Source organism: Vicia villosa, unplaced genomic scaffold (assembly GCF_029867415.1).
Source record: "Vicia villosa cultivar HV-30 ecotype Madison, WI unplaced genomic scaffold, Vvil1.0 ctg.000733F_1_1, whole genome shotgun sequence".
In the NCBI taxonomy this organism is placed as follows: Eukaryota; Viridiplantae; Streptophyta; class Magnoliopsida; order Fabales; family Fabaceae; genus Vicia; species Vicia villosa.
The window spans coordinates 40,610-67,830 of NW_026705329.1; the positions used below are offsets into that span (position 1 = coordinate 40,610).

At 37.8% G+C, this 27,221-nt stretch overlaps 1 protein-coding gene across 2 annotated transcripts; it reads left to right on the plus strand.

The window, feature by feature from the left end:
* The first annotated feature begins 22,611 nt into the window (after positions 1–22,611).
* LOC131630774 (uncharacterized) lies at positions 22,612–24,492 on the plus strand. 2 transcript variants are annotated; one of them, XM_058901518.1, is made up of 2 exons: positions 22,612–23,696; positions 23,920–24,492. In XM_058901518.1, exons 1-2 carry the CDS (start codon positions 22,695–22,697, stop codon positions 24,244–24,246), a joined length of 1,329 nt encoding a protein of 442 aa, XP_058757501.1. In that variant the 5' UTR covers positions 22,612–22,694; the 3' UTR covers positions 24,247–24,492. The 2 variants fall into 2 exon arrangements, with proteins under 2 accessions (XP_058757501.1, XP_058757502.1); XM_058901519.1 differs by having other exon boundaries at positions 22,612–23,793; positions 23,838–23,943.
* The last annotated feature ends 2,729 nt before the right edge of the window (positions 24,493–27,221 follow it).

The window sequence follows — 27,221 nt, forward strand, 5'->3', positions numbered from 1 at the left end:
GCTTGGGAAGAAAAGTTTCGTAGCACTGAGGTGGAAAATAGAAAGTTGAAGAAAAGAGTGAAAGATCATGAAGAAACACTCTACTGTCAAGATGGATGGCTCATGAGCAAAGATGAGAAGATTCGCCAGAAAGACGCTGCAATCAAGAGGTACATCAAAGAAAGCAAGAAAAATCTGGAAGGCTCGACAAGCAATGCTCCGACTCCTGATGATTGGAAGAATGTTGTTGACAAGCTGAGAGCTGAAAAGGCCGAATTGAAAGCTCACTATGGGAAAGAAATCATGAAGCTCAAGCTGCACAATGCATTTGGTTCTTCGTCTGATGAAGATGCTTAGGATTTGTTTAGCTTTTTTTTATTTATCATTTGCTTTTGTAAGGAGCTACGCTCCAATGTTGTAACATTTCCCATTATTGCAATAAAAAAATGAAAAAATGAATGAATAAAAGATTTGTTTGTGTTCAAATGTTTGCAAGGAAATAATCTTAAAAATGTTTGGAAAAATCATAAATTTCTTTTTGCATACATCATTCTGCATATCGAGTCTGTTGTATAGAGTCTCATCTTTTGGATCTTTCTCCAATAGATCGTCAAGCTGTCGCGTCTCAAAGTTTCTCGACCGCGCTCGCAATCAGATCACAGATACAATACTCGTTCAAGCAGAAGAAGAGTAATGGAACACTCTGAACAAGAGAATATTGAGCTTCGCGGTACAGTGACCACCCTTCAGGAAAAGTTGGAAAGTCTCACTACTCTGGTTGACTCCTTGATGGCCGCACAGAATCAGCCGCCGCCACCTAACAGTCAAGCAACAGTAACATCTGAAGTCACTACTCCAGTTTCTACAGTTGCATTCGGTATTCCATCTTTCTCCATGCCAGAAGGTTGGGGCCCGCCTTTCAGCTTTGGTACAGGTTTCCGTCATAATTTCTCTGGGGTTCAAACAGCTACAACTGAAGCGCCTACTGCGCAGGGTTCGGCGTTTATTCCACATTCAGGGGTAACTTTTTCTCAAGTCACTATGGCACTTTCTCAACCCACTATGACAGTTCCGACTCCTATGGTTCACACTGTTCCTTACGGAGACAATGAGATTTATCATGATCAGGGTGATAGCACAAATCAGCGAAGTCTTGTGGGAGATCTCCAAGAACAGTTTAACAAGATTCAATTGGAAGTCAAGGCTATTCGTGGAAAAGATTTGTTTGGAAAGAATGCCCAGGAACTATGTTTGGTTCCCAGTGTACAGATACCTGCTAAATTCAAGGTCCCAGACTTCGAGAAGTACAAAGGAAGTTCTTGTCCACAAAGTCATCTTGTGATGTATGCCAGAAAGATGTCTACTTATGCAGATAATCATCAGTTGCTTATCCATTACTTTCAAGACAGTTTGACTGGTGCCGCACTGAAGTGGTACACAGGCTTGGATAGCACCAATATTCGGACTTTCAATGATCTAGGTGAGGCCTTTGTCCGACAATACAAGTATAACTCGGATATGGCTCCAGACAGAGATCAGCTTCGATCCATGGCTCAGAAAGACCATGAAGCCTTCAAAGAGTATGCCCAACGATGGAGAGAAATTGCTGCTCAGATTAATCCACCGTTAAAAGAAAAAGAGATGACAAAGATCTTCTTGAATACTCTCAGTCCGTTTTATTATGAACGCATGATTGCTAGTGCTCCAAGTGATTTCACCGAAATGGTAAACATGGGGATGCGTCTAGAAGAAGGAGTCCGAACCGGACGTCTGACTAAAGAAGGTGGATCTTCGAGTGGAACCAAAAAGTTTGGAAGTGGTTTCCCAAAGAAGAAAGAACAAAGTGTTGACATGGTATCCCAAGGGAGGCCAAGAGGAAACGTCAATCGTCAGCGACAGGTTGCTTCTATCACACCAGTCGTTAATACCGCACCGAATCCGGGGTTTACTCCGCAGTTTCAACAACAACAGCCTCGACCACAGGTTCAGCAGTTTAACAATAATCAGAATCGTGTACAAAGAGCTCCACAGTTTGATCCGATTCCAATGACCTATACAGAGTTGTACCCTGCTTTGATTGAAAGAGGTCTTGTTCAAACTAAAGCACCACCACCCGTACCTGAGAAACTCCCATGGTGGTACAAAGCTGAGGTCTCATGCCCTTATCATCAAGGAGCACCTGGCCATGACCTTGAGCATTGCATAGCTTTGAAATATGAAGTTCAGAGGTTGGTTAGATCTAATCTCCTCTCTTTCAGAAATTTGAATCCTAATGTGCAAGCAAATCCGCTGCCCAATCATGGAGGGCATGTTGTAAACATGGTGTATGGATGTCCTGGTCCGTACCGAGTCTATAATATCAATTACTCAAGAGCCGATTTGGTACAAATGCACGCCACTCTCTGTCGAGGGCCGAGTTTTCGCCAGCATCACTATGGTTCCTGTAGCATATGTTGTGTAGATCCTCACGGATGTTCGATTGTGAGAAGAGATCTCCAAGTGCTGTTGGATAATGGTACTATTCAGATCTACAGAAATAGGGATGAAAATGAAGTTAACATGATAGGATGTTATCCGCATGAGCTTTTAGTCTCAGATATCAACTCGGAAATGCCTACAGTTAACGTCATCGTTCCTCATTTCAACATGCCTGAGCGCATGGAAGTTACTTACAACAAGCCAAGGGTTCCTGTTGCTCCTTTGATCATTTGTCTACCTGGACCTGTTCCTTATGACTCTGACAAGGCAGTTCCATACAACTACAATGCCACAATGATAAAGGACGGACAAGAAGTTCCTTTGCCTACTCTTTCATCTGTCGTAAACATTGCTGATGTGAGTCGCGTAACAAGAAGTGGACGTGTGTATACTCCACTACCTCCAAAGCAGCCTGTTGCTCCTGTAACTGGGCAAAATCCTGTCAATACACCAGTGGGGAATCCCGAGGAAACTCCTGTCAGTAATACAAACACTGATGTTGGTCAATCCAGTGGAACCAATGTGAATCCTGACTTTGATGAAATTTTGAAACTTATCAAAAGAAGTGAATACAAGATTGTGGATCAGCTTATGCAGACTCCTTCAAAAATCTCAATACTTTCATTGCTGTTAAATTCAGAAGCCCACAGGGAAGCCCTGATGAGAGTTTTGGATCAAGCTTTTGTAGACCATGATGTGACTGTTGACCATTTTGATGGGATAATAGCCAACATAACAGCTTGTAACAATTTAAGCTTCTGTGATGAAGAACTCCCCGAGGAGGGTAAAAATCACAATCTTGCTTTGCACATTTCTATGAATTGTCAGTCAGATTCTTTGGCTAATGTGTTGGTAGACACCGGATCTTCCTTGAATGTGATGCCAAAGACGACTCTTGCTCGCTTGTCTTACCAAGGAATGCCTATGAAGTTCAGTGGTGTAATAGTCAAAGCATTTGATGGATCACGAAAATCTGTTATCGGCGAAGTCAACCTTCCCATGACAATTGGTCCCCATACATTTCAAATCACTTTCCAAGTCATGGACATTCAAGCTGCTTATAGCTGTCTGTTAGGACGACCATGGATCCATGAAGCAGGGGCAGTAACCTCTACGCTCCATCAAAAGTTAAAGTTTGTAACAAATGGAAAATTGGTAACAATAAGTGGAGAACAAGCCTTGATGGTGAGCCATTTATCCAATTTCTCTTTCATCAGTGCTGATGATGTGGAAGGAACTCCGTTCCAAGGTCTCTCTTTAGAAGACGAATCTTCCAAGAAGAAAGCATCGATCTCTTCTTACAAAGAGGCGGTAAAAGTAGTGAAAGATGGAACTACCACTGGCTGGGGGCAAGTTGTGATCCCTACCAAGAATGAAACTAGAGCAGGACTCGGATGTTCACCAACATTCTCAAACTGCACCAAGAAGGACGAAACCCTTCGACCGATCAAAGAAACATTTATTAGTGGAGGATTCCTTAACCCAATTCCTCAAGAGGTTAATGTCCTTATCGAAGAATGCATCGAAGAAGGTCGCTCCGATGATGAAGAAGAATGGAAATGTTATCTCAATGACTCAGGATATATATCTCAGGAAGAACCATATCCTCCTTCAGAGAAATCCAAAGGCAAAGAAACTGAGCCTGTTCTTGCAGAAATCTGGGACACCTTGGGACAACCAAGTGGAAAATATGATTATATGGTGAAATATACTGCACCTGAAAGTTACAAGATTGCGATTGAGGATATTCAACCAACCGGATGGGGAGATTCCTTTGAATATAACAGTCAACCAGAAGAGGCTTATCAGCCCTGCCAATTTTCTCAGCAGCCTGAAATTACTGAAGATTTCAGCTTCAATGCATCTGCCAAGGTTAACAATCCTGAAGGTGGTTATTATCACATAAATGCCATTTTTGAAGATGAAGGGGAAGATGGTCCCGCAACTGACTCAGAAAGTGTCGCTGACAATGAGTCTCTTCATCCTGAAGACTGGGAAATACACCCTGAAAATTCTGAAGATTGTGACTCGTCTTATGCTCTTCAAGAAATAGAAGAAGACCGTTTCAACTCTACAAAGAACAAGGTTGACAAACCAGGACCTTCAAATCCTGCTCGACCAGCGGTCAATGTCAATGCTGAAGATAACTCTGAGGAGAATTTTCCTGAATACATAATACACAGAGGAGTTCGTTGCTACTGGAAAGCTGTCGACGTTCCGAATGTTGTTCGCCGCTCAAAGTAATCACCTCGCTGTTATTTTGACCTCCTGCCTTGCCCAAAGCAGAGAGATGTTTTATAGGGCTTTGCTTTTAAATGTTCCGCCCAAATAACTTTGTGTATAGGGCTTTGTTTTAAAAGTTTCCCTCTTTGTCCTGCCCAAGGCAAATGAGTTTGTGTTTAGGGCTTTGTTTCAAAAATGAATCATAAATAAAGTGTCATTTTGAATTCCCTACATTATATGTTTTATTTTTTGCTTTTTTCTGGAAATGGTAATCCTAAAAAACCAAAAACAAAAAAAAAAACTTTTCAAAAAAAAAATCTGCATACACTCCTGCATTCATAAGTTTTCTGAAATAAATATAAATCACATGTGCAGATTTACTATTGATAAACCCATTGAATGCAATAACCCTATGCCCTCTCCCAACTTTGAGTTTCCTGTGTTCGAAGCCGAAGAAGAGGAAGAAGAGGAGATCCCGGACGAGATCTCTCGATTACTTAAGCACGAGGAAAGAGCCATTCTGCCTCACAAAGAGCCTTTAGAAAAGATCAACTTGGGTTCTGAAGAAGACAAAAAAGAAGTGACCATTGGATCGCTGCTTGATACTGATATCAAGAGTAAGTTGACAGACCTTCTCAAAGAATATGTTGACGTGTTTGCCTGGTCCTACCAAGACATGCCTGGGTTGGATACCAATATTGTTCAGCATTACTTGCCATTGAAGCCAGAATGTCCGCCGGTTAAGCAGAAATTGCGAAGGACTCACCCTGATATGGCTAACAAGATCAAAGTGGAAGTTAAAAAGCAACTCGACGCAGGTTTTCTTGTCACCTCTGAGTATCCTCAATGGTTGGCCAACATAGTGCCAGTTCCGAAGAAAGATGGCAAAGTCAGAATGTGTGTTGACTACCGTGACTTGAACAAAGCCAGTCCAAAAGATGACTTTCCATTACCACATATCGACATGTTGGTTGATAACACTGCTAAGTTCAACGTCTTTTCCTTCATGGACGGGTTCTCCGGTTATAATCAGATTAAAATGGCTCCTGAAGACATGGAGAAGACATCTTTCATCACCCCATGGGGTACCTTTTGCTACAAAGTGATGCCGTTTGGATTAAAGAATGCAGGCGCAACTTACCAAAGGGCAATGACTACTCTCTTTCATGACATGATGCATAAAGCAATTGAAGTTTATGTGGACGACATGATAGCCAAGTCCAGCACAGAAGAAGAACATATTGAATACCTTTTGAAGTTGTTTCGACGACTAAGGAAATATCAGCTTCGCTTGAATCCTAACAAATGTACTTTTGGGGTTAGATCTGGAAAACTCTTGGGTTTCATTGTCAGCCAAAGAGGTATTGAAGTAGATCCCGACAAAGTCAAAGCTATTCAAGAAATGCCTGCACCAAAGACTGAAAAGCAAGTAAGAGGATTTCTCGGACGATTGAACTATATCTCCAGATTTATCTCTCAAATGACTGCTACATGTGGGCCAATTTTCAAGCTTCTCCGCAAAGATCAAGGGGTTGTATGGACTGAAGATTGCCAGAAAGCGTTCGACAGTATCAAAGAGTACCTGTTAAAAACACCAATATTGATTCCTCCAGTTGAAGGAAGACCATTAATCATGTACCTTACCGTGTTAGAAGAATCCATGGGTTGTATGCTTGGACAGCAAGATGAAACCGGTAAGAAGGAGCATGCCATCTATTACTTGAGTAAGAAATTCACAGACTGTGAGTCTCGTTACTCCATGCTCGAAAAAACATGTTGTGCTTTGGCCTGGGCTTCAAAACGTCTCCGCCAATACATGATCAACAATACTACTTGGTTAATCTCCAAAATGGATCCGATCAAGTATGTCTTTGAAAAGCCTGCCTTAACAGGAAGGATTGCCCGATGGCAAATGCTGTTATCCGAATATGACATTGAGTACCGTGCTCAAAAAGCGGTCAAAGGAAGCATTCTCGCCGATCATTTGGCGCATCAACCAATTAATGAATATCAATCTCTCAAGTTTGACTTTCCTGATGAAGATGTCATGTACTTGAAGATGAAAGATTGTGACGAACCGTTACCAGAAGAAGGTCCTGAGCCTGGATCAAGATGGGGCCTAATTTTTGATGGAGCAGTAAACGCTTTTGGCAATGGAATTGGGGCAATCATCATCACTCCCAAGGGTACTCATATCCCGTTCTCCGCCAGATTGCTATTTGATTGCACCAATAACATCGCAGAATATGAAGCTTGTATCATGGGTCTCGAAGAAGCCATTGACTTAAGGATCAAGATCCTCGACATATATGGAGATTCAGCCCTCGTGATCAACCAAATCAAAGACAAGTGGGAAACTTATCACCCTGGCTTGATTCCTTACAGAGATTATGCAAGACGTCTGTTGACTTTCTTCAACAAGGTTGAGTTGCATCATATACCTCGAGATCAGAATCGAATGGCAGACGCCCTGGCTACTCTATCTTCCATGTTCAAAGTCAGTCACTGGAATGATGTGCCTAAAGTCAGAATTACGCGCCTTGAAAGGCCCGCTTATGTGTTTGCAACTGAAGCAGTCATCGATGATAAACCGTGGTTTCACGACATCAAACGCTTCCTTCAAACTCAAGAGTACCCGCTTGGGGCATCAAACAAAGATAAGAAAACTCTAAGGAGACTTTCTGGCAGTTTCTTCCTGAACGGAGACGTACTATACAAAAGAAACTTCGACATGGTTTTGCTCAGATGCGTGGATAGACACGAAGCAGACATGTTAATGCATGAAGTGCATGAAGGGTCCTTTGGAACTCATTCAAATGGGCAGGCGATGTCCAAAAAGATCTTAAGAGCAGGATACTATTGGTTGACAATGGAATCAGACTGTTACAAACACGTGAAGAGATGTCACAAGTGCCAGATCTATGCAGATAAGATCCATGTGCCACCGACTCTACTCAACGTTCTCTCATCTCCGTGGCCTTTTTCCATGTGGGGTATCGACATGATTGGAATGATCGAACCAAAAGCTTCAAACGGTCATCGTTTCATCTTGGTAGCTATTGATTACTTCACCAAATGGGTCGAAGCAGCATCTTACGCCAATGTTACAAGACAAGTGGTTGTAAGGTTTATCAAGAATAACATCATTTGCCGATATGGTATTCCCAGCAAGATCATTACTGACAATGGTTCAAACTTGAATAATAAAATGATGAAAGAATTGTGTGAGGAATTCAAGATTGAGCATCATAACTCTTCTCCTTACAGACCAAAAATGAATGGCGCCGTCGAAGCCGCCAACAAGAACATTAAGAAGATTGTCCAGAAAATGGTCGTCACTTACAAAGACTGGCACGAAATGCTACCATTTGCTTTACATGGGTACCGTACCTCAGTGCATACTTCAACAGGGGCAACTCCCTTTTCTCTAGTATACGGCATGGAAGCTGTGCTCCCCGTAGAAGTTGAAATCCCATCAATGAGAGTCCTCATGGAGACTAAGTTATCAGAGGCTGAATGGTGTCAAAGCAGATACGATCAGTTGAACTTAATCGAAGAAAAACGTATGACTGCTCTATGCCATGGACAGTTATACCAAGCAAGGATGAAACAAGCCTTCAACAAAAAGGTTCGACCTCGTGAATTTCAAGAAGGCGACCTCGTGCTTAAAAAGATCTTGTCTTTTCAACCAGATTCTAGGGGCAAATGGTCTCCTAATTACGAAGGCCCGTATGTTGTCAAAAGAACATTTTCTGGCGGCGCCATGACTCTTGCAACCATGGATGGTGATGAACTCCCACATCCTGTGAATGCTGATGCAGTCAAGAAATACTTTGTCTAAAAAATACAAAAGAACAGCTCGGTAAGTTGAAAACCCGCAAAGGGCGACTTAGGCAAAAATGAGCGTCTCGGTGGACTGAAAACCTGAAAGGGCGGTCCAGGCAAAAATTAGAGACAAAAAACAGAAAAAAATTCATCCTGGTAGATTGAAAACCTGAAAGGGCAATCTAGGCAAAAATTAAGGATTTATGACAAAGTAACTGCATCAGTCCGTACTTCGTCACCTGAGGAGTCTTCTTCATCAAAGGAACTTCGATCGAATCATTGCCAATCTGAAGCGACAAGCACAGTTAGAACTCAAAGTTGTTGGGAGGAAATAGTGGTTATTGCTTTCAATGTAGCCTTTTCCGCATAATTACCACTTCCAACTTTTGTAAATACTCCATGGAATCACGCCTTTAGCTGATTTCCATCCTATTAAATAAATTTGAGCCTTGTGCCCATTTGTTTGCAATCTTTAATTTCTTCCAGTTTCAAAATGACGCTTTAATTGTGTTATTCACTTTTGAAAGAAAAAGAAAAAATAAGTTTTAAATGAATTTACTTCACTTTTCTTTTTCAAAATAAAAGCGAAATTTTCCTTTGAGTTGTGAACAACGGAAGGAACATCAGCAGTCGTCTCCATAGGATGAACAAAAGGATTCTCCCTGAAAAATTGTTGAGACAACGGTATTCTTGTCCCAGAAAAGAATTCTTGAAGCAATTATCCCTCGAGGTAAAGAAGCTCTTCTATCCCCAGTGAAGAAGCTCTTTTATCCCCAGTAACGAAGATTTTCTATCTCCAGTGAAAAGGTTCTTCCATCTCAATAAGGAAAGATGTTTATCTTCCCCAAAGAAGTTTAAAACATGCAACACCATTCATCACCCGTGCTATCTACACCGTGTTGAAGAACATTTGCCAAGTATCTGGTTGTATTGCGACGTCGGTCCTTCTCCAGTATATACTCCTCTGTCTGTCAGTATCGTCAGTATGCATGCTACATTCTTGACATTCATCATTCATACATATTTGCATCATTTATGCATTCTTGCATTTTTCAATACTTACTTGTTTAGGATATATTTATCCTCAAAAAAAAAGAGAAAAGAAAAAAGCGAAAAAGAAAAAAAAGAAATAAGTATGGGCGTGTCATCTCTCCAGTAGGTTGTCACCCATAAGCAGAAAGAACATCTTCTTTCTCCAGTTCCCCACTGAGATCATTCCTCGTGGAAGAAGGTTGCTTTAGTTTCTCCTCTCAAAACAAAGGAGAAAATACCCATTCGAGTTCATTCCTCATGGGTACAAAGTCTTGTTTGACTGTCTCTTTCCAATTCATTCTTGGTTAGAACCTTGTCTTTACCAGAGATTCAAACTCCGATTCCTCAAAAAGAGTCGAGAAAAACAGACCATAAACAATAGCCTCATCATCTGAGCAGTTTATGTCTCTTTCAAAAGTTTTGTCCTCTCAAGGAAATCAATCATGAAGACCATTTGACAATCAGGGCCTTATTACTGTTCACAAGGCTGAATAACCAGTAATTCCCCTAACAAAGTCTCCAGAATCATTTTATCACTCGGCTGATAATTGATCATGTCTTCAAAACCACTATCACAAGGCTGGTAGTCGGTACCCTTTTGTTCTGGTTATATTATTAACATGTCTATCACAAGGCTGATAGTCGGTAATATTAACCGAACCTTTGAAACTCTTTTTACCTTGTCAAGTCTATCACCATGCTGGTAGTCGGTAATACAGTTTCGTACCTTTCACCTTCGCATTATTAACAAGTCTATCCCTGTGCTGATAGTCGGTAATGTCGATAGGTAAGCTTTTCTTACAAAGCTATCATTCCCCGGTGGAGCATACACTTGCTTTCCCGAAAGACAAAACGGATTCTCTTCCTAGAACGGATTGAGACATCCTTCCCGATCTCTTTTCCCCAGCGGAGTCAGTTCTTGATATTCCCTCGGTAAAGATATCCTTGCATCATTCGCAATTTTGGTATCTTAGGTCCAAAATTCGCGTCTTCTGATATTTAAGTCTCTTCCACCCTATCAAAATAAAGATTTTCAATCTTCATGTCTCAGGTTGAAGAAACTTAAATAGGGGCATCTGTCATACCCCAATTTTTGACCTAAGATACCACCTCATATCATTGCATATGCATCATCTGCATCTCTAACAAATTGCATAGCTTGTGTTTGCTACTTGTGACTTAGCAGGATTTAATCAGGAAATCACTCATCAGTGCAAATAACAGTCAATTAGGGTTTTGTTCTCCCTTCATCTCAAAAAATCATATTCATCTACAATCAATATTTGGTCCTCAGAGATTCATGTCAACAAGCTCAGCAGCTTTGGATCGACTGAATTAGGGTTTTGACTGAAGACATCATACTCTTGACTTTTGCTCAGGATTTGACCTAGTGACTTGGGACATGACCTCAAGACCCCAAGTGCATCATTTTGACCTAATCCATTGGCTCAAGACATCTCCTACACAAGGATTGATCAACAGTGAAATTTCAAATCATCAGAATTAGGGTTTTGAACTATCAGGGACTGAAATCAGGGATCACATTTGGGAAACCCTAAAAATCCCCAGGAAGTCAATCAAAGGTTTCAATCATCCTCAAATAATCCCTATGACAATATCCAATGGAAATTGCATCTCAATTCAAGACCTACAGTCATCAATCTCATCAGGTCGACAATTAGGGTTTTTGACCTAATTCACTGAACAACTGACTTTTTAATCAGGACATGGTGCCACAACTCAAAACATGGCTCAATATCCTCTAATGCTTCAATGTGATCCATTCATACCATTCATTTGGTGAGGATAGCCTGTTTCATTTAAAATCTCCAGAAACGCGATTCGTCTGAAAAAGTCAACTGTACAAGATCACCATTGACTTTTGGGGAATTTTGGTCAACCATGACTTTTGAAGTTTTAAATCATCAATATATGATATGAGAAGTCATTTGATCAAGAAAAATCAAGAAAATCAATCAAGAATCAAAAAGTCAAAAGTTTGACTTTCATACTTAAAAAATTTTTCCAAGTGTTTTTCATGGTTTTTTCCAAACTTTGGAGGGGAATAACTCAAAATTTCACCTACAAACTGAAAAAAACTTCCAACATGAAAGTTGTAGATTTTGATCCAATAAACAACTTTGACACATATAATTTTTTTCCATAAGATCAACCATTTAAGAGATATGGAGCTTCAAAGTTGGTACTTTTTGAAAACTTCACTTAAAACTTCATTTTTCTCAAAGTTCATGGATCTTTTTCACCCATTTCCTTAAAGGTCTTGAAGAAACTTTCAACTAGGGTTTTGAAGTGTGTAATATGAGCTTTCCAAAATGTCCAAGAGCATGGAAAAATATGGAGTGTAGCCATGGTTTTGAATTTTGCAATTAGAGGTCATTATGCTTAAAGTTACACACCATTTTCACCAAGTTTCAACACTATATAGTCTATAATCCATACAATGACCTCTTGCAACTCCAAAGGGCAAGATTCTTATCATAAAAGATTGGATAGGAGAGAATATATTGTCACTTGAGATTTCTAACCATGGTTAACATTTTTAACCTAATGCATTTAATGAAAAATATTCTCTTTATCTCTTAAGCCAAAAACCATCATTACAATCTCAACTTGCCAAGGCTTATGATCCAATTTCGTGGCCTATAAATAAGAGATGGAAATCACATCCAAGAGGACACCAAAGCATTGAAAAGCTTGCTTTCTCACTTCTTACCTATTTGCAAGTTCTTTCCATTTTTCAAAGAAGTTAGAACTTCAACTTTCAAATCTTGAAAGTTCTAACTATTGGTGTCATCCAAACATATTCTAAACATCATTTTGAATTTGTTTGGACCATTAAACCATCACCAAACTATCCAAAAGTCAGTTTCATCACAAAAACTCCATAAGTGCACAAATTGAGCCTTAAACCTCCAATTCTCGATCTACTCGTGTATTTACCAAACTATCACTTCAAACATCTTCCATACATCAATTAGAAGTGATCCAAACATCTGGAACGTTTCTGGATGTAGAGAAACACCATGGCCGTTTTCAGTTTGGAGCCAAAACAGGTGGAGGTCCGTAGAATGATTCAGAAAGTTTCGAGCAAGTTTAAGAACATCAACATGATCCTTGAACATCACTGAAGCGATCCCAATCATTTCCAAGCTTTGAAGCTTCCTGAATCATGCCCAGTAACTCACGGTTTGCTCAAAACTTATTCGGTTCGATTATGATCAATCATGCTTTTTAAATAACTTTTGAATGTATATTATTGTTTATCGTGATGTTCTTAACGTTTCTGGATGCTTAATTGCCATTTGGTTACATATTTCACGAGTTGCCATTCTAGGGTTGCGAAGCTTCAAAAATGGGGATCTGTGATAAGGGCCAAATTAGGTGACAACAAAGGCATATTCGAGCTCAGGGCATGTCACTTGATTGATCTGGGTTACTGTTTTGTTTGTTCATCTTGTTTCATGCAGGTTTGAAATCGGAGATGATTAGCTACAAAATAGCTGGGAAGAATCCGTAGCTAATTTGTAGCTAAAACTTTTACAGGTTTGTAAGGAAGAAGACGAGGACGTGGCGTCCTCTGGTTGGTCTATTTGCGCGCGGGCGTTTTTTTAAAATTCAGACTAGTCATATGCTTTGTTGACCACGCTTTTACCATGCTCCTTGCTTCAGCAGCCGTCTGATCAATCTTGATCATCATCCAACAGGCCTCAGCACGCAGGCTCATCATAGACCCTTGGGGGTCTGCCACACAGGATCACATATATTAATATTTTCTTAACTAATTTAATTTTCTTTGCATAATTAATTAAAAATACTTTCAAAAATCCAAAAATCATTTTAATTTCACTTTTAGGTTGATAAAATATTTAATTAATTTTTGACATGAAAATATTTTATTTTTCTTCATAATTAATTTATTTTGTTAATTAATTAGTAATTGTGTGAATATTTGCTATTAATTAATATCAACCAATCGAAAACTCCAAAAAATATTTTCTTTTTATATTTAGGTTTATACTTGTATAATCTAGTTTGTGACATAAAAAAGAATTATTTTTCTTGTTAAGTTTAATTATTTGTATAATTATTTGTTTAATTATCTTATTAATTAACTTAATTCCATTCAAAAAAACACAAAAAATATCTTCTCTTAGATTATTTTCTTTTGAATTTGATATCATCATATAACCTTCGTGTAATTAATCATTTGAATTTTCATGTTCTGATTTTTTATTACTGTTGCAGATCACTTGAATAATTACAATTCATTTAAGGTTTCGAGATCTGTTTCTTTGTCGTCTTCTGGGCTTTGTCTATTTTTCTGTTTTCCATTTGCTACAGAGGATGATCATGAAATAATTTATTGAAGATCAAGGTAACACCTCAAGCTCAGAAATCCAATTTTCTCATCCTTCGAGGTAAGCCTAAAACTCAATCAACTGTTTTCACAACAGTAATCACAATTCTTTTCAAAGACAATAAACCATTTCTTTTTGAAACTATTGATTAAATCTTTTTAATTGATCAATTGATTTTCAAAACGATGTGGGGCCTCTCGAATATTAGAGAGTATAAGTCCCTTTCGTTTTTCTTTGTACAGTTTTTAACAGAAAACTTTTTCCAAATTGCTTCCAAACAGTTCTTTCAAAAAACATTCAAATCATTTTCAAAAACCATCCACCCTGTTTTATGAAAATAAAACAGGGGCCTCTCGAATATTAGAGAGTATAAGACCCACTCTTTTTTTTTTTTCTTTCATACAGTTTTTCTTTGTACAGAAAACTCTTTCAAAACAAACTTTCAAACCGTTTTTCAAACGACGCGTCTGTTAACAAAACAATTTCAAAGCTTTTCAAATACGCCATGGGCCTCCATGTAGGTATAAGCCCCAAGCCCTTTTATACATACCCACTCGAGTACATGAAATTAGGTATTTCATTGTACGCCTTTTGTACATATCTCAGTTTGATTTTTTTAACTTTGAATGACAAACCAAAAATAAAGGTTTCTTTAAATCTTCCCAAAAATACCATGGGCCTCCATGTAGGTATAAGTCCCGAGCCCTTGTAAATACCTGTTTACATAGCTGTGAATAAACTCAAGTGGACCTCTCCCCGAGTGTGAGTCCCGAGCCCTGTGTATACAAATGGATCATGCTTACAGGTATATTTCCTTCATAAACTCCATTATATACACACACTTTGTCATATATGTATAACTGTTCATATCTGTTCATGTACTTGTTCATGTTTGTTCATACTTGTTCATACTTGTGATTGTGTTATATGCTTGTTCAACTTAGTACAACACTAGGTTCCCCATAGCCTCCTATTGGGCTTCGTGCAAAGAATCTCCACTAGTTTAGGTTAGGACATAGAGTATGGTTTCCCGGTGAAATCGCTCTAAGAGCTCAAACCAACTATACCATGCCTCCCCTTGGGCTTTGTACAAACGAGTGACCCTCCCATAGCCTCCTCTTGGGCTTACAATGCAAGGACCCTGGATTGTCCCTCCCATAGCCTCCTCTTGGGCTTACAATGCAAGGACCCTCGGATAGCCTCCTCTTGGGCTTCGTACAAGGACCCACGGGCTTCTTATAAGCATCCCAAATATCCAAAACCAAATACCCTAGGAGATTAGACATTTTTCATCTCTATGCTAGGAGTATCTCTTATATATCATCACGAACAATCAATCAATCAATCAAACTTTTTGCCACAAGGCTGGCTAATCAATCAAACTGTTTTACCACCGTACTGGATGATTAATCAAAGTTTTTGTCACAAGGCTGACTTCATTGAAACTTTTGCCACAAGGCTGGCTGATTAATCAAAGTTTTTGTCACAAGGCTGACTTCATTGAAACTTTTGCCACAAGGCTGGTTAAACAAAAACATCTTTATCATTCTAAGCACCCTAAGTGGCATGGCCCCGGGCTTATAATGAAAAGATTTTCAAACAAAAATCAAACAGATGTATGTGATGATATAGATTAGATACATCTAGCATTTAGACGACATTTGTCTATTTTCCTTTGCTTCCACTAGCATAAGTGGGAACTACGATTGCTCTGACTTTCTCAACATCCCTTTGAGAATACGTAGGCACAAGGTCGATCCTTGGCGAGCAAAACAAAACAAAAAAACCATTCAAACCTTAGCACCCGTAGACCCCGAGCTACAGATGCTCTGATTCCCTCTAAGGGATATGTATGCAGAGGATCGCGATGATCTTTGCGAGCATAATCAAACAAACACCTTAGGTCCCACCTATTTCACAAGAACCTCTCAATAACATGGAATGAAAAACAAAGCAAAGAAACCTATAGAGTACTATAGATACGTTGGGTGCTAATACCTTCCCTTCGTATAACCAACCCTCTTACCCAAGATCTCCCCCCACTTTTAGGTTATTGCAGCTTTTTTCCTTTTCCTCCTTTGGAAATAATAAAAAGTTTGGTCGATACAAAAGAAAAATCATTTTTTTATGAGCACTCGAGCCCAAAGAAGGCATCAGGTGTCTCATCCACAAAAAGAGGAACAAAACGGTTTTTCGCCCGCGACAATATCTTCTTCTGATCAAAGGAACCAGATATGTGGATTTTCATTCATAACTATAGAGCAGTTGTTGGAGCTGAATACTGTGTCTCAACCACAGTGAAATATGGTCACGAATGTTGACTGCCCTAGTTGTTATCCAGAAAGGGTAGTATTATTTAGAATCAAGGAAGTCAGATGGCTCAAAAGAATTTGACTAATTTAGTGTTATGCCATAACTGAGTCTGTTCTAGAAACCTAACTGAGGGAATCTCCTCTATAGGTACAGACTATGGAATCCATCATCTCAAAATCAGAACGAAAGTCTGAAGAAAAGCTTACTGAGATGTTGGCTATTTTATTCCTTGATATGTCTGGATGTTGCTGATAATTACACTCTATTGTTTCCACCCCAAGTGCGATGAATTAGATGTTAGAGATGTTAACCAAGAACCATGAAGGATGATGTCATATCAGATGTTACAACATCATCTCAATATCTTCATTTTTTTTGTGTTTATTGCCAAGAGTAAGCAAGGAGGTGATCAGTCAGAATATTCTAGTGTGAGTAGTAAATTCTAACTGACTAACTGATAAGTACCTTGACGGGAGACTTAGTACTTATTAGGTGTAAAACCTGGATACAAGACTGTGAAGAAGAAATTAGTCAAGATAAACTAGTGTGAGTAGTAAATCTTACTGAGTAACTAATGAGTACTTTGACGGGAGACTTAGTACTTATTAAATGAGAAGCCTAAATGCAAGTTCTTATACTCTGTAGGGAGCTGAGTATTTGTATGAAGAATTCATGGACTCATGTGAACTAAGCATCAGTATTAAAGTTCACTGTTTATCTTCACAAGTCTAGGAAGTGTGGCAATGGTATCAGGTGAAGCATACTGATACTGTTAAATATCTTGATGGTAGCTGGATATTGCAATATCTATATAAAGAGAAGAAGTATGTGATGAAGAAAAAGCTCTACATGAAAATACATCATCACTACTGTTGAAGACACCAGAGAGATAAGGTTCAGACTTATCTGGTGAAGATTGACTTATGGTTATACAATTATAGTTTCTTCTACTTCAAGTTGCAGAGTGTGGCAATCTGAATCTTGTGTAGCAAGCAACTAAGGATTCCCAATTTGGAAACTGTGGCAAATTCCAAATAAAGAATTCTTCAAGGACCTACATCAAAGATGTCCTAAATTTGTATATCTCAGGGCGAGTAAGAGAGTATGAAGATCATCAAGGACAATGTTATTCTGCTTCTATTCATATGGAAAGTTTTTCAAAAACTAATCTCTTAAAGCCTGAAGAACAATGTCAAACAAGATGTCAGAACATAACTCAAGACATGTTTTATCCTTGAAAACCAACAAGGATCATTCTTTGTATTATCATCTAAAAACATGTATTGATGGTGTATATCACTTGTTCTGATAGAGTGCATGTTCCAACCAATGCATAAATTCACCTGATGCAGTTCTTTCTCAAATAACATCTCATGATCAAGACATTTGTTTAAGTCTAGGTATGTTGTTTAAATTTCTCAGGTTTCTAGAGCCTTTTTCGTTTCATTTTTTTTAGTCTTGTTTAAGTCTCTCATGTTCTTCTTTCAGATATGAGTTAAGTCTAGAGTCTAGGTTATGTTTGTCAAATTGTGACAAGCCTATGGAATAAGGGTAGTGCTCAGACATTGTTAAGTCTGAGGTCATTCTTTGTAGTTGTTTTGTAAAGATTTTTTTATTTATTTTAGAGTCTTGTTTCGAGTCATGAACACAAAGTGTTTCTTGTGTTCTGAGTCATCCAATGTAGAGATCTGGTTCTCTATACTTGTACATGGATGATTCAAGTGAGTGAATCTAGCAGTTGAGTCACCTCTCATGTTCTAGGAGAGGAAGTTGTATAAGGTGTGTTAACTCTCAGTTTGAGGGGAAGTGGCTTGTATTTTCTTCCTCGTGTGCAACAACTTATGTTAAGGGGGAGAAAGATGGTGAAAAAAATATACTGCTGTAGAAATGGAAGTAAGCTGGTGTGTTGTCTTGACAGGCCATGATCTGATATAAACATGGTGAGATTATGATCAACAAAAGTGTAAGAAGTGGCAGTTCTTCTTGTTGAGAATGTTGCAATCTCTTTGTGTTTTCTTATGATGTCAAGTGGTCATTGATTGTTCAAGGAAAGGAAAGATGTGTTGATATAAATTTGTGGAGCTTGCTTGTATTGTCAGATCCCTCAGGAGGATGTGAAGAGCATTTGTGGTTAACAGGTGAAAGAGTGCAACAATGAGTGTGTTCACTTGGTTAGCTGAACAGAGAGTGAGCTCTTGAAAACATGAAGATGAGTCTTATGTTTCCATTCATTAATGCACATTTTTGCTAAAGAAGCACAGGTTATCTTGGACAGGGGAAGCTATTTGCTTCTATCATGAGTTTGTTTGTGAGTTCAACAAAAGTGTTCCATCATATACAGCCGTCTGTATAAGATCTTTTGTTGTTGTGATTTGTGATCTGAGTTATGAACACAATTTTGATTTGTGTTATGAGTTACGAGGAGTGGTGGTAATATTTCATTCATGTTCTCTCTTAGACCTTAAACTGGGATTTGGTTTCTAGTTGAAGACTGGGTAAGGGTTCTCTTAGGTCACCATTGGTCCTCAGAGACAAATGCTGTCTCCCATCGTCTTCCTCGTGTACAAAACTGTTGTATGAAGATGTTCCACTGCATATTATGACATGGGTTCTATCTTTGTCATATTATGGCTTAAAAGGGGGAGAGTTGCTGATTCTGCTACTGTCAAAAGAAACAAAGGAATATTTGCAAATAGAGTAGAATGTGAAGCCTTGAAGAACAGAAGCCCAATTCTGAGAATGTAAAAGATTTGTTCTTCTTTGTTGTCTTGAAAGTTGAAGTTATGTTTTGCTGCATATGTATCTTTTAATGTATGTATAGTTTTAGCCAAAATAAGCCAAAGGGGGAGATTATTGATGTCTTTATTGGCTGATTGACATTTATGCTTGGCTAAAATATAATAGCAGCAATGTGTAATAGAATGTATAAGTCTTGCAAATATAAAAGAACAAAACAAGTATAAAAGCAAGATGTTATATGGAATGTCATGACATCAACTAATGACATCGCGCCTGCAGAATTGGAACATGAAGATTCAGTCTGATACTCAACAGATACATAATATTCAATGGAATATTATGTAATCCTGTGTGGCGCAGATTTAAAGGTCAAAAGAATCAAGTCAGAATATTGAAGAATCAAATCAGAATATTGAAGATTCAGCAGTTTCTAATTTAGGAGATAAATTAGGAAACTTGTGATTGAAGACCTTTCTATTAGCAGAAGATATATGTTGATTTGTAACAACTAGTAATGCTGCGATTGTGAGCCCAAGTCCAGTTGGGAATAGGTTATAAAAAGAAACCTTTGTAAACTAGTTGTGAAAGCAAACCGTGTATTGAAAAGATGTAGCCTTTAGGGTTTGTCAAGGTAGACCACCTAGGTTGTGGGATGGCTGCCATGTCCTTCTCGAAACCTGTAGGTAAGAGAAGTTTTTGTTCTCACTCGAAACCTGTAGGTAAGAGTTGAGTATTATGTTCTTGATTGAAACTGTGAAGCAAAATCAAGTAAGTTTTTCTTGTTAATTATTTAAATAGTTGTTACAGGGTTGTAACAGTTAGGTATCACTAGGGAGTGAGCAGATGCTCTCTTGTCTTAGATGGAGTTCTAAGATAAAGGTTACACTGGGTAGTGACTAGGTAAACCAGAGGTTGTTTATTTTTAAACCAGAGGTTGTTTACATAAAATAGTACTATTGATAGTGAAATCTTCTTCCTAGATTGGTAGCCCCCAGAGTAGGTAGTTAGACCGAACTGGGTTAACAACTCACTGTGTTATTTATCTTCTGCAATGTATTATCTATTCAGTCTTGGATGTTGTAACATCGTGTATAACATCATGATTAGGTTTAATAGATTGTCCTATTACAGAACCAATGAAGTTTACAACCTAGTTATGTTGACTGAGCTAACATGGTCCCAGTACTCATGGACTCCTTCCTCTTAGGGGTAATCAAAAATTGGGGATCATTTTGTCCTACCTTAGCTAAGTTGATAACAGATCAGATGTCTTGACATCGTGAGTGACATCCTGAGTCTGTCATACAGAATTTCAATTTCCATCACTAATCTCTTTTTTAATCTAGATGATATCCACTCATTATTATGGTCGTCATTTCGAGTATTTAGTTGGCAAATGTAATGCCACCAAGCATATCTATTTACCAAAACTTTAAACCATAAGCCTTTTCTTTCATTTTTTAATTTCCACTTCCATTTGTCTAACAATGTTATATTAAAGGTCTTGAAGTTCTTAATGCCTAACCCTCCTCTTCAAGTGGTCTGCACACCTCATCCCATTTAACTCATTTTAGTTTCCTTTCGTCCTCACCCCGATAAAATTGTTTAAAGAGAGAATCAAGTTTAGAAATAATATCTGACGGTGCCTTGAAGAAAGAGAAGCAGTAGACCGAAAAAGTCGACAAGAATGATTATATAACAAGAACTCGACCACCAATAGACCACTGCTTATTTTTCCACCTTGACAATCTAGATCTCACAGTGTCTATAAATGATTGTCACATTGCCTTTGTTCTTGACTTAGGCCCAATCGGCATCCCTAAATACTTGAAGGTTGGGGATCCTAATTTGCAATTTAGCATCTTTGCTGCTTCTTATAGCCATTGATGGTGGATATTTATTCCAATCAATAAGCTCTTGTGGTAATTAACCTTGAGACCCGTCATGATTTCAAACAACATAAGATTGGACTTGGTAGTACCAATATTCACCCAACATTTTCTGCCAATGATTAAGGTGTTGTCAGCATATTCTAAGTGTGAAAACTGTTATGAGCTTCCATCAAATGTAACTCCGAAGAATCTTCCCAAATTTATTTCCTTTTCCATCAACACATTAAAACCTTATGTTACCATGAGGAAAAGCAAAGGCGATATTGGGTAATCTTGTCTTAGACCACGACCCATCTTAAATTTCTTAGTAGAGCTTCCATTTACTAACACTGAAACTGATGATGTTTTTAGACATTCTAATATCAAGTTTCTCTATTTCTCATGGAACCCCATTTTTTCCATCACAAAGACTAAAAAACTATAATCCACTGAATCATAAACTTTTTCGAAGTATACTTTAAACATCACAACCTCCTTCTTTGTTCTCCTCGCTTCATCAACGATCTCATTTACAATAAAAACACTAACTAATATATGTCTTTCACTCACAAAGGCAAATTGTGTTTCAAACATGACTAATCTGATTGTATTTCTAGTGACGTGATAGTGTACTGAAATGTATGACTTATTTAAATATATTCACAAATTTTTAAATAGGTTAACAAATTAATACAAACTTTTAAAAGAGTCAAATAAATTCAAACTTAAAACTAACTCTATAACGTACTAAAGATCAAATTTAATCTTAAATTAAATTAAATCAAATTTAAATATTACAAATTGTAATTAAATTCAACTTATTCTCACCCTTATATTAAAAATACACACACTATCATTTATATACCTTTAAAAAACTACTTTTAACCATCTAACAACAATAAATAATGTAGAATAAATCAATTCAATAGTAATGTATGAAAAATATATGAGAAGTGAAGTTAAATTTCTTCAACAAATAAAAATAATTCCTCAAAATAATAATAATAATAGGGTTAAATACGTTTTTAGTCCCTATAAATATGCGACCCTGCATTTTTAGTCCATATAAAATTTTCCTCCAATGAAAGGTCCTTGTAAAATTATTATGCACCTAGTTTCAGTCCCTACTGTCAAACCAATGTGTATTTTACAATGATTATTTTGCAGACATGTTCATAATGTTTTAAAAAGTTCCTGAAAAAAAAAGAAACTCAAAATTTAATTTTTAAGTTGAGATTTTCATTAGTTTTATCATTATTTTTTGAAATTTGAAAAATTCATATTTAATTCTTCTCGTTTTAAAAAATTCTAAAACTTGATAAATATATATTTTACAGTATTCTAAACATATATAAAAAAAATTATTCAAAAACTTAAAAATTAAAGGGTAATTAAACAGTTTTTAAAATTTTAGAAAGTAGCCGGGACTGAAATTGCATACATTAAAATTTTAGAAGGATCATTCATTGAAGGAAAATTTTATAGGGACTAAAAATGCAGGGTCGCATATTTATAGGGACTAAAAACGTATTTAACCCATAATAATAATAATAATAATAATAAGCTTTCATTCGTTAAGCTCCTAGACTCATCTTCAACCCAAACAAACTCTTCTCACCATGACACGAAGACTAACACGTGTGCAAATCTCAACCCCTCACCACACGTGTCACCCTCTCATTCCTCTTCACGCATCAACGTGGCACTTACCACTTAACCACCGACTAATCCGAAACATAAAACCGAACAAATCGCCCCGACATGAACACGACACTGTTTCTTACCAATCCTTAAAATCGTCAAAAACATCAAAAACAAACTTCAATCTCAGACTAAAACAACAATCAGAACAACAATGATGAACATTTTAGCTTTGAGTTTGTTCATAACTTCACTCACAACCGCAAGCATTTTCTCTCCAAATCCAAACACAAACCAAAAACATCATCAACAACCAAACACAATCATCAAAGAAGGACACAGAGTTGTTGTTGTTGAATATGACCAAGATGGTCACCAAAACACCAAAATCTCAATCTCACCCGAACAAGATTCCGCAAACATCGATTCAACTTTCATAGAAAACACCAAAGACAGAATCAAAGAAACCGCTTCTGTTCTTCCTAACATCGGTCAAGGAATCTCTCAACCTCAAGATTCATCATCCTCTTCTCATTACAATCTCCACACTCCCAACGCCAGAGACGCAAAAGAGCTTATCTGTGACGCATATGGAAAATGCAAACACAAAATCTCAAACGCAATGGGGAAAGCCAGAGACAAAGCTTCCGAAACCATCGACAAAAAGAAAGAACTCGACGACAATGTCGTCGAGGCTTTCGATAGAGCCAAAGATAAAGTTTACGATAAAGCAAACGAGGCGAAAGAGAGAGTTTACGATAAAGCTAACGATGTTCATGAATACACGAGAGATTCCTTGGAAAAGGCGAAGGAAACGGGACAAACGTTTAAGGAACATGTTGTTAGGAACGTGACGGAGGCGAAAGATGGAGTGAAGAAGGTTTTGTCTTTGGAAAGAGTTGAATCTGTGATGAGGGTTGCTAATTTGTTGGGATTTGCGAGTGGTTATGGGATGTGTGTTTGGATAACTTTTGTTTCAAGTTATGTTTTGTCTAGGGTTATGCCTAGACAACAATTTGCTGTGGTGCAGAGTAAGATTTATCCGGTTTATTTTAGGGCTATGGGTTATTGTTTAGGAGTTGCTTTGTTGGGTCATGTTTTTGGACATGGGATGAGACATGGTAAGAGTGGTGGAGTTTTGCAAAGTTGGAACCTTTTGGGTTCTCTTTTGGCTGTTTTTGTTAATTCTCTTTACTTGGAGCCTCGAGCCACCAAGGTATGTGTTTTCACTTATATATATCTTCAATTCTTAGATATATGTCAGACACTGATATATGTCAGACTGATATTGACACAGACACACCGATATTTAGGTCAGATACAGACACTGATATTACACAGACACACAGATATTTAGGTCAGATACGACAAATATGAGTGTCTTGAGCATTTTTTTTAGGACATGACTAATGCATTGTTTCATTGTTTCGAATGATCAGCTAATGTTTGAAAGGATGAAAATGGAGAAAGAAGAAGGAAGAGGAAGAGAAGACATGACAACGGTTGAACGAAACAGAACTGAAGAGCATCTAAGTTCACCTGATCCTAGAAGATCATATGCAACTACAACTGCCAATGTTGTAACAGAAGGGACAGAATCTCCGGCACAGAGGAAAGATCATGAGGTTGTAAGAGCAAAGATAATGAAACTCAATAACAAGTTGAAGAAGTTGAATTCATATTCCTCGTTTCTCAACATCCTCAATCTCATGTCTCTTACTTGGCATCTGGTTTATTTGGCTCAAAATATGCACCAAATTTGCTAAACCAAATGAATGGTGTTAAATGTTAATTAATTAGTAGTGGTAGTACTTGTTTTGTGTTTTGGTGTTTGTAATGATGTGTTGATACATGCAATGATTGTACTTACTCTTAAGATTTTGTAACTTTTCTGTTGTGGTTTTTGGTTTAGTTGAGACTCATAGGTTTATGAGTAGTGTGTAGCAATACTTGTAGTGTACATTTTGTTGGTTTTCAAAAGTATAAATCTCTTGATATTCCATTGCTTTTAATCATAGACTCGTATGGTTTTATGTGAACAGGTTTTTAAGATAAAAGATCATAAACAACAGCAAAGAAAAGTTGAAACAAACTACATAGAGATATTTACAGGTCTTTAAATATAAGATATCATAAACAACATCAAAGAGTAGTTGAAACAAATTAAGAAGAGAAGTTTCTAGTAACATGTGTATAACTGTCAAAAAGAAAAGTTGAAACAAGTTAAGAAGAGAAGGCAAGAACATTATCAAAAAGAAACTAGTAATCTCAATTTTACTCATTCTTTTGTTCTTCTAAATCGTATTTGATCTATAATTTTAAAGTAGGAAAGTTATCTTGTGTAAGTCGGTTGATCTATAATTCTAAAATAGGAAAGAATTATTCTCTTGATTCTGATATAAAAGTTTGGGGCAATTAGGAGGATGTGGATTGTTCTCTTTTAAAATCAATACTAGAAAATAGCTGAACGATTCAAAAGACTTAAATATAATAAAAGAAAGCTTACATCCTATAGGACAAAAACAACATTGGACTCCTCCACTGAATTTAAAAAATGAGATAAATGATCAAAGAAGTATGTGGCAAAGCTTTGAACTAGAGTACCTTGTCATTGTAGTAGTAGTTTAAGTAATCCAACATCTTTGCTACCTCATCATTGTGGTAGTAGTTTAAGTGATCCTCAACATGTTGAATATGCTCGTCGGGATCTCTCTCTCTCTCTCTCTCTCTCTCTGTGTGTCGTACTCATACAGTTTTAGAGGTTTTTCCAGCGATTTTGATATAAGGCTATCTTGGATATGGGCACAAAGAGGATGCTTATGCGGATTCTTCACTAGCGGTTTCTCTATTTGTTCTGAAATACGTGAATATCTCGGCCTCCTCTATGAGAAGAAGTTTGATGTTTCTTGTTCTTTGGTCATTTGGAGATTTCGGAGTTGCATCTCTTCGTGATGCGGCCGCCTCTAGGACGATAGTTTGGCTTCTCTTGGAGGCGGTTTCCTGCACCGTGTTCCCCATTGGATTCGCGTTCTGTAAGTTTTCTTTCTGACGAAGTAATCTTTCTTCTATCGCTTGCGAGTTTAGTTATCTAACTATCTTATACATATTGTTCAATAACTCGTTCACACCTTGTACTCTGAAGCTAGTGTGTAACAACTGGAAACCAGGAAATGTCTCTAGTCTCGAGGTCAATAAGGGTGGTGGAGGTCTGAGCGAAGACTCCCCTTGTTGGAACTGTGGAAAAGATCCTACGTTCCGAGGAGGTCGAAGGAAGTCTGAATGAAACAAAGTGTTCAGGACGACGATATGCGCCGTCTTGAGGAAGGGGTAGTGGATCTCTTACTACTTGAGCAGCAGCAGCGTCGCCGCTTGGCGCAAAGTGGCGGGGCGAGTGACTTTAGATCATTTCATTGTCTGAAGATCTAGAGATTAGAGGTCTGGATCTTCTAAAATACGAAGTTGATTTGCTATTGGAGTAGATCGAAAAGAGCGGATCAGTGGTTCGGTCTCACGAATTCCGATATGCTAAATTGTGAAAGTTTAATCGAAAGAGGAGTATTCAATCATGGAAAAGTCGGGAATCATAACTCAGTTCCCACTGACGGCGCCACAGTTCTGTTATGAAACCCGAATTGATCAGATATTGGATGATGTGAGGTGCAATGGTAGATTGAGCTTCTGATGCACTAAGGAAGAGACATTGACCTGAAATGTCAGCATTTCAATGCTCAAGTTAGTATGTGAGTAAGATGAATAAATAAAGTTTAAATTTGAATTGTATACCTGAAAAAAATGCGGTTCCTCTTTATATAATAGATCAGTTATAACATATGATTATTCAAGTATGAGATGCGTAGAGCCTTTAGATGGATATGTATTCAGATCCCCTATCCGAGAATAAACTGAGGATAACGTTCCTACTCATTGGACGATGCAACAAATTATTACTATTTTTGGACTTGCCTTGGCTGGCCAAGATCAATATCTATTTCAACAATGGTCATGAGTAAATAAAAGATTTAACAATAATTTAACATAAAACAAGGTTTCTTATTGATAATGAATTCAAACAATTGTTCACAAGAATTAATCAATGGTATTGCATAATCATAGGTTAACTACTACCTTAAACTCAACAAAAAAGAATTAGCTCTCCATAGACATGAAGAACACACAAGGATTGATTGAGGAATTCATCATGATCAATAAAATCTCTTCAATTGATGTAGAATCGTTCTCCAATGGTTGCTCTGTGCTTTAGAATCAGACTTCTCTCTTAATTTCGTTCACCAAAGAATCACCCCTTTTGATTGGCATTAGGGTTTCTATTTATAAAGTTTGGGCTTGGACACGCCGTGCCCGCGGCGCGTCACGTAGTCCCGCGGCGCGACCCAAGGCAGAGGGTTTGGGGCGGCGCGCTGGATTCCTTTGCGGCGCGCCTTACTGAAAATTTCTCCTTCTTGCTTGCCTTTTGGTTCTTCCAGCTTCCTTTCCTCTTCATACTCTTTTAAAGCTCCTTTTCAGCTCCAAACCTGCATCAATAGTACCCAAAGTGATTCGATTTGCTTCACAACATGAACTATACATATGTAATTCAATTCTTACTGAAAAACACATGAAACTAGCACACTTTGTTTACGTTTTAGTTCAAAACTTGGTTATAATAACTGATCGGTAAAATAGCAAGTGTACTATTTTGCCTCTTGTAATAATAGGGAAAATTCCCCGAATGTCGATCTCA

What these genes read in the sequence shown, in the direction of transcription:
- LOC131630774 (XM_058901518.1), top strand. Translation starts at nt 22,695, where the DNA reads ATGATGAACATTTTAGCTTTGAGTTTGTTCATAACTTCACTCACAACC. An exon ending in TGGAGCCTCGAGCCACCAAG is followed by an intron (nt 23,697 to 23,919) that starts GTATGTGTTTTC and finishes TCGAATGATCAG; the next exon opens with CTAATGTTTGAAAGGATGAA.